Genomic DNA, 12,748 nt, shown 5'->3' with positions numbered 1-12,748 from the left:
GCCGGCTGAACAAGGATGTTCCCAGGGCCTGGTCCAACCACCCTCTACAGGAGCTTTTCTTTCACGTTTTCATGGAGGAAAATGAGAGATGTGCATGACCGTATGGGACAGGAATTCTGCCACATAACAAACATTGCAGAAAGTCTCTGTAATTTCTTTAATTACTCAAACAACAGAGCACAAAGATACCAGTTTCAAGTACATTCTGATGCACATTTTTGACAGGAATAGATATGTATTAGTCACAAGGGGCTGGCAGCAACTGCCATGTGTACACTTTGCACAAATTCTCAGCACCATCCACCTGGAAGAAGAGATGTGGATGCCCACCTGGTGGGAGTGGACTGTCCCTTCTCCATGGCCTGCATTTCCTAGCTTCCTGTCCTCGCCTGTCTTATTAGAACACGGTGTTAAAAGATGGACAAGGAAATGAAGAGTGGGGACTCTGCCAGCTGGCCCTGCCAGGAGGGGCCCTACCCAGACCCGGGCACTCTGTCAGGGTGAAGCTCCCTCCAAGGCACCCTGGTTGCCTGACCCCTGGCACCAGAGGTGCCCTCAAGTACTCTTGGGCTTTGTCAGCGTCAGACTCCTCTCTCTGACCTCCCCGGCTGCTCTGCTGGTTTGTTAGGTCACTCACACAGCCGGAAGGGTTGGCCCACTCATTGTTTCTGGTTTACCTTTGACCAACTTAGACTGGAATGGTCAAAAGAACAGAAACTGCCAACTCCACCAGGGATTAGGAATGCCTGCTTTGAAACTGCTCACCACGAAAGACCAAAGAAAAGTCGTTTTTGGAGAAAACCGAGGCCAGCTCCTGCCTGGAGGGTTGACTCTGTGGAAGCACACAGCCAACAGCCCCTCCCCCAATGCCATCCAGTGCACCCAGAGTCCCAGACAACCTCTGAGGTCAGACCCTCAGCTCAGAAGCCCCTCAGGGGCCAGTCTTTCTTACTGCAGAAGCCCCCACAGACCTTGCCTCAGGAACCAGACTCTGCCAGGTGAACCTGGGGAGGTCAGACCCTGACCCTAAACTGGGACTGCCCTCCAGATAGGCTTCATCCACCAAGAGGCCCCAAGCCCAGCCTTCCTGGACACTCCGTTCACAGCACAAAGCACAACAGCTACCTGTAATAAACCAAAGAACCAGGAGTAACCTGCCACTTGGTCCCAGGGACACAGTCTATGCCTGACAACCACTCCACAGAGACACCTTGCGCTGGGAGATACCTGTGTGACTCAAGAGCCCTGGCAGCAATGACCCTGGAGCACACTGGGAACAGAGAGGATGTGCACTCCACAGTGGCTTGCCATGAGGACTCCAAGGATGGGACGTCCAAGAGATGCACACCTGGCCTTCTCCCCTGGGGAAGGTCACAGCGAGGCTTCAAAAAGCAACTACAGACCTTGTCCCTGTGGATCAGAGACAGCAAGGCCCTGGAAAGACATGAAGCTGCCTGACAAGCACATGAGAAGGGTCCAGTAGCTCTCCCAGGGCCACTTCTGGGTCTGCAGATTGGGTTTTGCTAGTTAAGAGGTGGTGCATCCCCAACCTCCTGGAGTGCAGAGAGAACACCGCACAGTACCTACAAACAGAGCCAAGGTCTCCCCTCCTGGGAGCAGACTAGGCGACTTGCTTGCCCACTCTGGTCACTATGCAGGCCAGTCTGTTCACAGTACAAGCAAGACTTCTGAATGATATCAGAAACCTTGGGTTTCCCAAACCAAGAAGCTAAACAAGGAGGAAAAGGGTTGCATCAGGAATTCTTAGTTATCATACACTAGCCGGGCTGAGCGTGGCACGTTTTATTTCTATAAAACTATTACAAAATATTCAAAAATACATTTTAGTAAATTTACAGCAGTTATTTCTCAATTTATTAATGCAAAAACATCCTTTTTTTTTCTCTGTACAAACTACAGGCTCCATCCTTGTGGGCTCATCACTATGTGCACTTTTTAAAAATATCATTTTCTAATAAATTCTTTGAAGTTAAAAATAACAGAGTTTTTCCAGTTTGTCAAAAAAAAGTGTGTGTGTTTGTGTGTGTGTGTGTGTGTGTGTGTGTGAGAGAGAGAGAGAGAGAGAGAGAGAGAAAGAGAGAGAGAGAGAGTCTTGGTATTCAAGAATGTGGCCAAAATGATGATTACAACAGCAAATATTAACCCTTGAAGACAGTACAGGTGATGGCTGTTACATTGGAAACTAGTTAAATTAAAATAATATATTTCATATTTTACACTATTTCAAAAAATGAAATGTCATTAAGTATTGATCTCTCAAAAATCTAATTTACAATTCTGTGTATAAAAATATACTTTGTGGACCCCCATGAAGCGTGTTTTAGTCTACACTTGCCGACAAGCAGGAGCGCAGCGGAGGAGCGGAGGGCAGAGGGCCGCCTCTGGCCCTCAGGCCCAGGGACACGTAGAAAAATAGACTGAGCACGTTGCGTGGCCTCACAAAATAATCTCCCCACCCCCGCGAGTACAGTTCACATGACAGTAATAAATTATCCAAGACACAAACTAGTTAAGGCTCTTGAAGGTCCGGTTCATATTATTTAAAACATCTATTCATACCAAACAAATAAATAGCCAGGAGAGGAGAAAAAATAACCAAAATAAAACAATAACTGAAAACTTCAAAAAAATATATATCAACTAAACACAACAACGAACTCCCCGTGGTCTCTGTTTCCTTATAGTCTACTTTGGACTGTCCTACTTTATTATTATTATTAATTATTATCATAATTAAAAGTCTCAGTCCGTGCGCGTCTCCCGTGGGTCCTTCGCTTTCTCTCGCCGCTGCTTCCCGCGCCCCGCCCGCCCCGCCCGGGTCCGCCCGCACTTCAGCTGGACTTGACCGCCATGCCCAGCGGGTGCAGGGCCTCGCCGTCCAACAGCCAGGTGCCGATTTGGTAGAGCAGCTGGGAGTACCAGTGGATGCCCGCGGCGGCCGCTGCGGGCGCCTCGGCCGCCCCCGGCGCGGGCTGCGGGGCGCGGCCTCCGCCCCCGCCGTCGCCCTCGCCGCCGCGGTCCGTGTGCGCGGGCGCCAGCGCGGCCAGCAGCGCGTGCGCCAGGCGGAAGGGCGCGAAGGCCCGGTGCGCCCAGCCGTGCTCCTCGATGACGGCGTAGCACGAGGCCAGCACCCGGTTGATGAGGATGGTGCCCTGCGCCGTCAGCGGCGCGTACGCGCCCGTGGCCTCCTCGCGCAGCGTCACGCTCTGCACCGCCGCGGGCAGCAGCCGGCGGTCCCCGTCGCGCTCGGCCACCACGTACACTCGCTGGCCTGGCCGCACGCGGCTGGCGAAGAGCGCCCGACGCCCCGGCGGCGGCCCCGGGCCCCACAGCGCCTCGGGGTCCCCGGCCGAGTCGTTGTGCGGCGCCACGAAGAGCAGGTGCGCGGCCGTGAGCAGCAGGCGCTCGCGCGGCTCCCGCGTCTCGATCACGTAGAAAACCTTCTTGGCGCCGTCGTCGCGGTCCAGGAAGGTGAGGAAGTCGCTGTAGAGCAGCCGGCCCTGGTCGTCCGCCGCCAGTACGCGGTCCCCGGGACGCAGGTCCTTCACCAGCTTAGTGCCACCCTGCTCCAGGTGCACCGTGGCTGAGCCGGGGAAGCAGCCGCCGGATTTGGCCGCCACCGAGTTCTCTGTGGGCGAGGAGAAGGGAGAGAAGAGGGCACAGGGCGTTGAGTACCAGGAGGGAGGCACGCGGGAGGGCGGTGCGCGCCAGTTGCGAGCCTAGGCCAGGAGTTAGGTTCCAGGGTGTCCAGGGCAGACCTCGCCCTCCCCCCGTGCCTCCGCCTCCCGGGCCGACTTCCGATGCGGGCGCATTCCTGAGCGACTCACAACTGGACCAGCGGTGGCGAAGGTTGGCTGGCGCTCAGGAAGGAGGCCCGCAGCACGCACTGCCTTCCGCCTCCCTCCAGCCCCACTGCTCGGCACACACCCAGCCTCGCTATGAACTCAGGATATTTGCTCTCCACTTGGATTCCTCGGGAAGCCTTCTTGAGCTCCCGCGGGTGCCGGGGCGCAGCCTCCTCGCCTCCCGCCCCCCGCGCTTCCCAGTATGCTCTGCACCCAAGCTGCGCGGGAAGCCTGTCCCCACTGTCCCCACCTCCCCCGCCCTGCAGGGCCCTCGTGTTAGCCTGTTGGTGGGGGGAGTGGTGTGTGAAAAATAGCTGTAGTAGTTGTAGCAACTGGCCAAACATTCCAGAGAATTGCCCGAGGTGTGAAAATCCGAGGCTTGTGTGGATTTTCTAATTAAAATCCAATAAAGGGCCCAGCTTTGTCATTGTGATTCTGGAATAAATAGAAGACACTCTTGGAAAAGGGGACACTTCCATTTCTCCTCCTCCCCTTTCTCAGCTCACTCTCTCTCCAGCTCCTAGGCTGCCCCCTCCCTATTTGCTCAGGTGCAAACCCCCCCGTGTGCAATTCACACACGGGCTCTCCAGAAGCCCGGGCCTCACAGGCACTATTTGCACAGCCAGGCCTCTCTTGGAAGCACTCGAGATGTGTATTTGAATTTTAAATGGCCAGGCCTGCTTGGAGCGCTGGAAGCGCTGGGTTTCAAGGCCCCTTGACTACCCGCTTCCTCGGCCCTCTGTCGCTCTCTGAGGCTCACTGTCCCGAGGACAATAATTGAGGTTGGGGCGGAGCACGGGGGGCCAGGGAGGAGGGGCAGGGAGGTACCGATCTTCTTTGCATTCCAATCTCCGGGATCATGCTTTTTGCAAATAGAGATTGCGAGAAAGAATCTTCCTGCTGGAATTACAGAAGGTTTTTAATCTTCTCATCGGTTTCTCTGTCATGAAGAGCGGGGCTGGCCGTTGGAGGCCCTCTGTAGCCCCCCGGAATGCGACCCCAGGCGCTGGCGAGCCCAAGTCGTCGAGTCGCACGACCCCGCTTGACACGCACTGCGCAGCGCCCAGGCCAGCGTGCGCAGAATGCCAATGAGCGGCTCGGCGCCCCAGTTCTGCTCTCCCGGTGAGACCCTCGGGGCTGGATTACCGCTGCTCATTTGGGAAGAGACCTCTAGGGACTTCCGCCAGGGGGACCCCACGGACAGTGATGGCCAAGAGACCTCGCGCTTCTAAGCGCAGGAGCAAGATCCCCGAAGGACTGCGCCAGGGACCGAGGGTCTCTCCCCACTTCCATTTCCCATCCCCAGCAGAGAAAGGAACCCCAGCAAAAGGCTTCTTGCCGCGGAACCCCGCGCAGGGGTGGGGGCGTCGCCAGGAGCTGTACACCGGTTCTTTTCCACCTGCGCTCCCACGCCTTCACCTTCTGTTGTTGCAAGAAGACACCGTTTTCTTACCTATGAAGTGACTTTAACGCTGTTTTTTCTACTAACGTGCCATTAAAATGCAGTTTAGGAAGAAAGCGGGGAAGACTGAGGGGCACGAAGGCGGTTCCTCCGCAGTTCCCTGTGAATTGCCTGCTAAATGTGTCTGCCTGTCCCGAGAGATGGCGAGATCTGCAGATGCGGCCCCGCGTAGGGGAGTGCGTGTGTGGGCAATGCCTTGCTGCCGGCTGTTCCTCCCGGCAACAGCATGTGGCGTTGCAGGCCTAGGGAAGTCAGCCTCACCCTGGGGGCCAGGCGCTCCAGCGGCCGACGGGAGGGGATGGCCTTTCCCGTTCCTGCCCTGGCTCAGGGCACCCCAGCTGGGCTCCTAATAAGAACGGATGCTTCCTTCGACTCCAGATGTTGGAAGTGGTAACTACTGGGTTTATTGCCTCCCACCAGGCCTCCCAGCAAAGGCTCAGCCAGAGAGTTAGGTTAGTTAAGAATACACAGGCGCCCAGCGGGGAGGAGCCAGCAGACCATTTATGCCCTGGACAGACCCTCCTGCGCTTAGCAGGAGTGGTGGTAGTTTTTTAAGCCCCAAATGAGAGAGGAAAGACCTAGGAGAGACCTGGCTAAACTGCAGCGTCGCCGTGGTAATTGTGATACTCTCTACCCCCACTGTCACTCTTTCTTCCTCATTTCCACCACCTGAAGTAGGGACTCCAAAAAGTGGAGACTCCGGAAGCCACAGACCTTCTGAGTCTGGGCTGGACACCCTGTGGCCATGGCCTTAGGGGTTGGCAGGGAGGGGCTCATAGGGTGTGTGCTCCCAACAGAAGCCCAGTCAGAACCCACTGCTCCTCACTCCCTGGCCCTCGTCTCCCTTTTACTTTTACCCTCCAACTTGAGGTGGGGCTGTTAGTGTCCTAAACTGCACTTCACAGGCACATGTTAGTAAAAAAACAAGTCTCAGGTGTCACTTCATAGGTCAAGAAAATAGTGGCTTCTTGACCAACAGATGGCTTTGCAGGACCGACCTGGAGTGGGGGTACAGTGTGGTGTGGGTCGGGGGATATGGAGGAAGGCTGGACGAGGGGGCTTACCTGCTTTCACGGAGCAGTGGATGTGTGCCTTGGACTCGTAGTAGACCCAGTCAAAGCCGGCCTCCACCGCCAGGCGAGCCAGCATGCCATATTTGCTCCGGTCACGGTCAGATGTGGTGATGTCCACAGCACGACCCTCATAGTGCAGCGACTCCTCCGAGTGGTGTCCATCCTCATCCCAGCCCTCGGTCACCCGCAGCTTCACTCCTGGCCACTGGTTCATCACAGAGATGGCTAAGGCATTCAACTTGTCCTTACACCTCTGTGGGGGGGACCCAACCAACAAACCCGTTAGCTCAGCAGCCCCACCACCCACGCCAGACCCTCCATCCGCCAGCCCTGCCCAGGCTCAGGGTGCAGGAATGTGGAGGGAAGTGGGGAGACAACACTGGGTGGGGAGAAGCAAACAGCATTTGCAGGAGGAGCCAGTCCTCTTGGGGACAAGCTACAGATCTTCCTCCAATCCTGAAACTGCAAATGCAACTAGCATGGCCTGAGAAGTAAGCAGAGTTTCTCTGGAACAGGTGAACTGTATGTTTCAGACACAAGCTCCAGAACCTTCAGGGGCACGGCCGCCAATGCCACACCCCCTCACCCCTGCTGCTCTCCACCTCTTAGACCCCCATTTTGCACACCTGGGCAAGGGTCCACCCTTGTCTCTGGGGTAAATCCCTGCTGAGGAGGGCACAGAGGCCAGTGCACCTGTGCAGAAAACAGAGACTATCCTGTGCACTCCTAAGGAAAGGGAAGCCCAGCGCTACCTCCCTCTGGACCTTCCCTCCTACCCTGTGCCTATCCAAAGTGAGAATGAAGCCAAAGGCGAGAGAGTGACAGCCACGTCGGGGTAGGAGCAGGCCCAGGTGCTCACAGGCAGGCGAGCTCTAATGTCCAGCGCGGGTAGGGCCGCAGGACAAACATTCTCCGTCTGGACGGCCACATTCCTCCCCGTGGAACTCCTCTCTGCTAGGCTGTCTGGGTCTGATTGTGTTCTTGTTTTCTTTAACCTGTTCCCTTCCTCCTCTCTTGTTTTCTTGGCTGCAGTGCAGAATGGTGTCCGGCAAGTTTGAAGAGCAAACTTAAGGGGTGGGCAGGGCAGGCAGGAGAGGAGGTGGGGGAGGGGAACAAGAAAGGCCTGCGGCCTCTGGAGCCCTGCCTGCCCGTCTCCTTCTGCTCCCCTCCACCATGTGCAGGGCAGAGTGGAACTTGGGATTGTGGGGCTCCATTCATAATCTTGGGCCACATCCAGAAAAGGATGCAGTGAAAAACAATCGAGTCAAGTGTGTGTGTCTGTGGGTACTCACTGGATACCTGGACCTTCATACCGCAGCAGGCAGGATTCTGGATTTGAAAAGGGGGAACTGATGTGCACCCTAGGAGAAGCAGGCCTGAGAGGAGGCAGGAGAAGCAACTGCAAGGTGACTTCTGCAGAGGGTAGGGCTGATCTCCACCCAACCGGCGGGAGGGGTGCTCTGCGTGGAAGCGGGTTCTGGGATGGAAAGAGGTCCCCTATCAAGGGCCCTAGTAACAGGGGAACTCTTTTACAAAGGGCGCAGAATCTCGAAAGGACTGCTGCCCGCGCTTTCAGGGGACTGACAAATTGCGCAACAGGAAAAGTCCTGTGTATCTGGCAGCAATAAAAAACCAGTAATATGGTTGTAGAGTTAAACATACAACAAACGGGGTGGGGGGGGGGAAGGACAGGGGACTGGGGGCGGCCCCGGTAACAGGTCAGCTCTTGCAGGGTTCGGGGCCTGCCAGCTGCTTTCTTAAGTAGAAGGAAAAAAAAAGAAAAAAGAAAAAAAAAAAAAGTCGGAAGGGCAGAGTTTGAGTGAGGTCATCCTGAGGATTGAACGCGTTTTACACTAAAATCAATCAGTAAACCAGGGTCCGTTTAGAGCCGGGATCTGAAGCCCGGTGCGCGCAGGCGCACACCACGGTACGCACACGCACACTGCCACCCCCATTCCAGCCCCCACCCCACTACCGCTCCTTTCTTCAGGGAGTGGGGAGCTTCCCAACCAGAAGCCTGGGAGAGGGAGGGCAGTGCGGGCCCAGCACCCTGAGCTGCGCCACTTGGGCAGACACGGAGGACCCCAGGCAAGGAGCCGGGCGCCAAGCCAGGCCCGGGCGACTAGGGCAGGCTGAGGCCTAGGGTTGCCAGAGTTGGCACCCCGTGGCCCCCGCCCTCCCGGGCACCAGGCCCCGCGCGGGCTCAGCTGGCGACTGCAGGACGCTCCCCCGCCCCGGCTGGGAGGATTGTCTCCGGCAAAGCCAGGAAGCTCAGGCCGGTTATTAATTCATTGGGTCGTGTGCCGCGAATCAAGTCCGACTCTGTGCAGCCACCGTGAAGCCCAGCAGGGCCGCCGGGGCGGGCTTTGTGTCGGTGGAGGCCAAGTTGCTCCCCGAACCCGAGCTCCTGACCACCTCGCCGATTTGCAAAGCGGCGCCGGCACAGAAGCGCAGAGCTGGGACCGCCACAGCCAGCAGCCGGTGGGCTTCCCCCAGTGCGAGGGAAAGAGACCCCAGTTCCTAAACACATCCCTCCCCACTCGTCCCCACAGACCCCAGTTGTCGAAACAGAAAAAAACCCGCCCCAAACCCACACCTGAGCGCCTTTCCCCATGGGTCCCAAAGCACACAGGAAGTCTATTCAAAGCGGCGTCTCAGGTGGTCCCCCCACTTCAGCCTGCAGAGCCTGCAGATCCGGCCCCTTGCCGCCTCCCTCCCCAGCTCCGGCCCCGGCACCCTCGCCTGGCACCCAGGCCTGCGCAGGGAGAGTGTGTCTGTCTGCGCTTCCCTCTCCGAGTTAATATTAACCAGGAGCTCATGCGTTCCAGAACTGCTCTGAAAGTTCCACTGGGGACGATCTTGCCATGGTTGAGGGACTTGGGCGGCAGTCACATTAGAGAGACGGGCAGGGAGGGAGGCAAGACAGAGGACGAGGGCCGTTGCCCCACCTGGGCCCCAATCAGGTGGTTATTTAAAATGAGGGGCCAGCGGGCGAGCCCGGGAGAGTCCCCTGCTTTGCTCCTTCACCCCACCTCCCTCTCTCTCCCACCCAGGCCTCGCTTAACTCTCAGAGTCTGAAGAGGCACAGTGGAGGGACGAGCCAAGTGGTACCTCGCAGCCTGTCGCAGCTCCAGCCACCGCGTTTTTAGGGAATCTTTGTGGGGATGGTGATGTGAGGCTGGCCTGGCTCTCCACCACCCCCGCCACCCCAGTTGGCCTGCCTCCCCCCGCCCCCACCTTTTGTGTTGGGAAAAGGAATAGCCACTGCCCAAGGAAAAAAGTATTTGTTTTCGTTTTGTTCGTCTGAGGGAAGTTGACAGAAGGTCAGAAGTTCAAATGCTGCTAGTGCGCGCGACGGCGAGAGTGGCCGGGCGTGGGGCCGGCGAGCCCTGGGTCTCCGGGTAGGGCGGGCCAGGAGGGAGAGGGACCTGCTGGGGGCTCCAGTTGGGGCGCGGTGGCCCGGGGGCCTAGAAGGCGGCGGGCGGGCAGCGGGGGGCGGCCCCGGGCTGGCCGCGAAGCCTGCGCTGCGCCCGGGCCCTTGGACCGGCCTCCCTTGCCGCTCCTCCCTCCGCACCCCGCCCCCGCCGCGGGGAGGTTACGGCGCTGGGAGCCGGGCTCTCAGCTCTGGCCCGGCCGCGCTGGGCGTGTGGGGTGGCAGGGGCTGGCGGCCGGAGCCCAGCCCCGCGCGCACTGAAACCGTAGCCGCGAGATCGATAACCCGGGAGTAAGTGGAGCCGAGATGCGTCTGCTCTGGTGCGCGGCTCCGCGCGCTCGCAGCTCTGCAGCAGGCGGCGAGGCCCAGGCCCCTGGGCAGGGACGCGGGCCAAGGACCCCGTCTCTGGCGGCCGCCTCACGCAGGCAAGGGCGACGCTGGCCCGCTCGACTGTGGGACCCGAGGTGTCCGCCCTGAGGCTTTCTTTTGCATTGCCTCCCTCCTTACGTGTTTGGAGGACCCGGAGGCCGCCCCTCCTGCTCGGGGAGTGAGTGTGACACGGGGACGGATGCCCTGGGCTAGCAGAACTCCCCAGCTAGCTGCACGCACCGGGCTCCCCGCGGCCCGTGCAGTCAATGGTGGCTCGCCCTGCTCTTTGGCACCGGCGCGCGCGTCCACACTGGCGGTCCAGACTTAAGGTGGTCGGCAGCAGATGAGGGAGAGCGAGGGGGTATCCTCACGCGTTCCCACTCCTACCATTTGCCGGCTCTAACCCGAGACCCGGCCGCAGGCTTCTCTTCAACCTCCTAACCCCGGAGCGGTGGTAGCAGCGCGGCTCTGAGGCAGCTGTTCTCTCCCTTCCGCTGCACCCTCCCCCTGCACTTGGCCCCACCAGCGCCTCTCCGTCAGCCACTGTGCGCACCTAGCCCTAAAGGTAGGACTTGAATATTTTAATAGGGCAATAAAAAGGATGTTGACCTATATTTGCGAGGAAACCCATTTCTAGCTTCAGTCATACGTGCATGGAGTTTCAGAAAGTCTAGAATTGGCTGGGAGATTGGCAGCCCAGAAGTCTCCAAGGAGGTGGGAATGGAGAGAGGAATTCATGTTTTGCTTTGCTTCTCCTCCCACCCCGCCCCCACCCCTCACTAATATTTATTCGCTCTTAATTCTTAAGCAAGCAGGTTGAAAACTCAAGTGATGCAATGCCAATAAGTTCTAAGTCCCTCCCCCAAGGCACCCCAACTCAGAGCATGAAAGAGCATCCTTACAGAAACATCAGTACATCTGGTGGGCACAACTAGGGAGGACAGAACCGCAGGGCGAGCTGAATGATACAGCGGGGGACTGTCTGAGAGCCCCTGGAGCCCTTGGCTTTTGTCAGATGCCCCTGGCTTTTCCAGTTAGGATTCTCTGTTAGTGGTGGTGGGGATGAAGGGTGGGGGGAGTCTTGAAAAAGAAAACCACAGAGAAGGAAAACGTGTCAGCTCTGAGAGCTAATGCTCAAGGCTACCTTTGTACAGTGACCTGGAGGTCACTTAGGATTGTGGGTGCATTCCCATACCCTCCCTCCATTTCCACCCTGGACTTGGAAAAGGCACATGCCCCTCTGAAGTGAAGGTCTCCCCCAGTTACAAGCCAGAGTAGAGGAAGGGGAGGGGAGGCTGTCCCAGCAGACTAATCAAATCAGGGCCCCCATGGACAACATCCCTTACTGTCCTCACCCACCCACACCCTAAACTTCCCTGATGGACCCTTAGCCTCCATTCTCCTCTTGGAAGAGAAGCTGTGCTAGGTGGGCAGGTGGGTGGGGAAGGAGAGGGCCAAACAGCCTTCTGTCTATCCGCCCAAAGAGCAAGCAGAGTAACTGTGGACTGCTCGGTCACACGCAGCCCCTCGCAAGGAGCACACTCCACGCCCCGCGCAGGGTTTCTACCTGAGTCATCAGCCGGTCCGCTCCGGTGTTTTCTTCATCCTTAAATATGATGTCGGGGTTGTAATTGGGGGTGAGTTCTTTAAATCGCTCGGAGTTTCTGGAGATCTTCCCTTCATATCTGCCGCTGGCCCCCAGGGTCTTCTCGGCCACATTGGGGATAAACTGCTTGTAGGCTAAAGGGGTCAGCTTTTTGGGGTGGCGCCTCTTCCCAAATCCCCTACCGGGTCCGCACGCCAGCCCCGAGCACACCAGCAGCGAGGAGACCAGGACCACCAGCAGACATCTCGCCAGCAGCAGCATCTCGTCCATGGAACCTGGTGACTTCCGAGCTGTCCCCGCGGGTCTGTGCGCGAGCGAGTGCGCGCGGGTGTGTGCGTGTGCGCTCTCTCTTGCGCTCTCCCTGCCTCGCTCGGCTTGCTCGCTCGCTCGCGCGCTGCTGGCTCTTTCTCTTTCTATATAACCTTGCCCGCCGCTGCTGCGGGGGACTCGCCGCGGATCCCCACCCAGACAGGGGCTGCAATGGCAGGCTGCCGGTCGCTGATAACGGAACACATCGGAGTTGGGTCTCGAGGCAGCAATCAAAAGACAAAAAGAGTCTGATTTTAAATGGTAGCAAGCCTGGAGAGCTTGTGAGACAGGCTGCCTTTCGCACTATATTATAGCTGGCAGGGGCGCATCTGATTGGCCAAAGCCGCAGAAGCTTGTCTTCTGATGTTAACCCTGAAGAAGACTACATTTTTTTTTCTGTTGCTGCTGTTGCTTTATTTTCACCTGAAGGCTTCGAGTTAAAAAAATAGGGGTGGGGGTGGGGGGAGGTCTTTACTAAGATGGGGTGGGCGACAGGGAAGAGGCAGGTTTCTTAGGATGAGATCGATCACTGCCTGCTTTGTGCACATCTCTGTGCTTCCCCCTTTACTTTCCCTGGAATGGTAGGTGCTTCAGTTAAAACCAACATAAGTTTTTAAAGGACAGTCTAGA

At 57.6% G+C, this 12,748-nt stretch overlaps 1 protein-coding gene across 2 annotated transcripts; it reads right to left on the bottom strand.

Annotated features, from left to right (window-relative positions):
- Positions 1–1,788: 1,788 nt before the first annotated feature.
- Shh (sonic hedgehog signaling molecule) lies at positions 1,789–12,381 on the bottom strand. Of its 2 annotated transcripts, none has more exons than XM_047562962.1 (3): positions 11,771–12,381; positions 6,393–6,654; positions 1,789–3,649 (listed from the first exon to the last, which is right to left on the bottom strand). In XM_047562962.1, exons 1-3 carry the CDS (start codon positions 12,077–12,079, stop codon positions 2,853–2,855), a joined length of 1,368 nt encoding a protein of 455 aa, XP_047418918.1. In that variant the 5' UTR covers positions 12,080–12,381; the 3' UTR covers positions 1,789–2,852. The 2 variants fall into 2 exon arrangements, with proteins under 2 accessions (XP_047418918.1, XP_047418919.1); XM_047562963.1 differs by lacking the exon at positions 11,771–12,381 and adding an exon at positions 7,261–7,926.
- Positions 12,382–12,748: the final 367 nt, after the last annotated feature.

The sequence above is a fragment of the Sciurus carolinensis genome, chromosome 8 (assembly GCF_902686445.1).
Source record: "Sciurus carolinensis chromosome 8, mSciCar1.2, whole genome shotgun sequence".
Taxonomy (NCBI): Eukaryota; Metazoa; Chordata; class Mammalia; order Rodentia; family Sciuridae; genus Sciurus; species Sciurus carolinensis.
Note: the sequence above shows the minus strand (reverse complement) of the source record. Positions and strands in the feature narration are given on the sequence as shown.

What these genes read in the sequence shown, in the direction of transcription:
- Shh (XM_047562962.1), bottom strand. Translation starts at nt 12,079, where the DNA reads ATGGACGAGATGCTGCTGCTGGCGAGATGTCTGCTGGTGGTCCTGGTC. An exon ending in CGGACCGGCTGATGACTCAG is followed by an intron (nt 6,655 to 11,770) that starts GTAGAAACCCTG and finishes TCCCCCCCACAG; the next exon opens with AGGTGTAAGGACAAGTTGAA. An exon ending in CCACTGCTCCGTGAAAGCAG is followed by an intron (nt 3,650 to 6,392) that starts GTAAGCCCCCTC and finishes CCTCGCCCACAG; the next exon opens with AGAACTCGGTGGCGGCCAAA.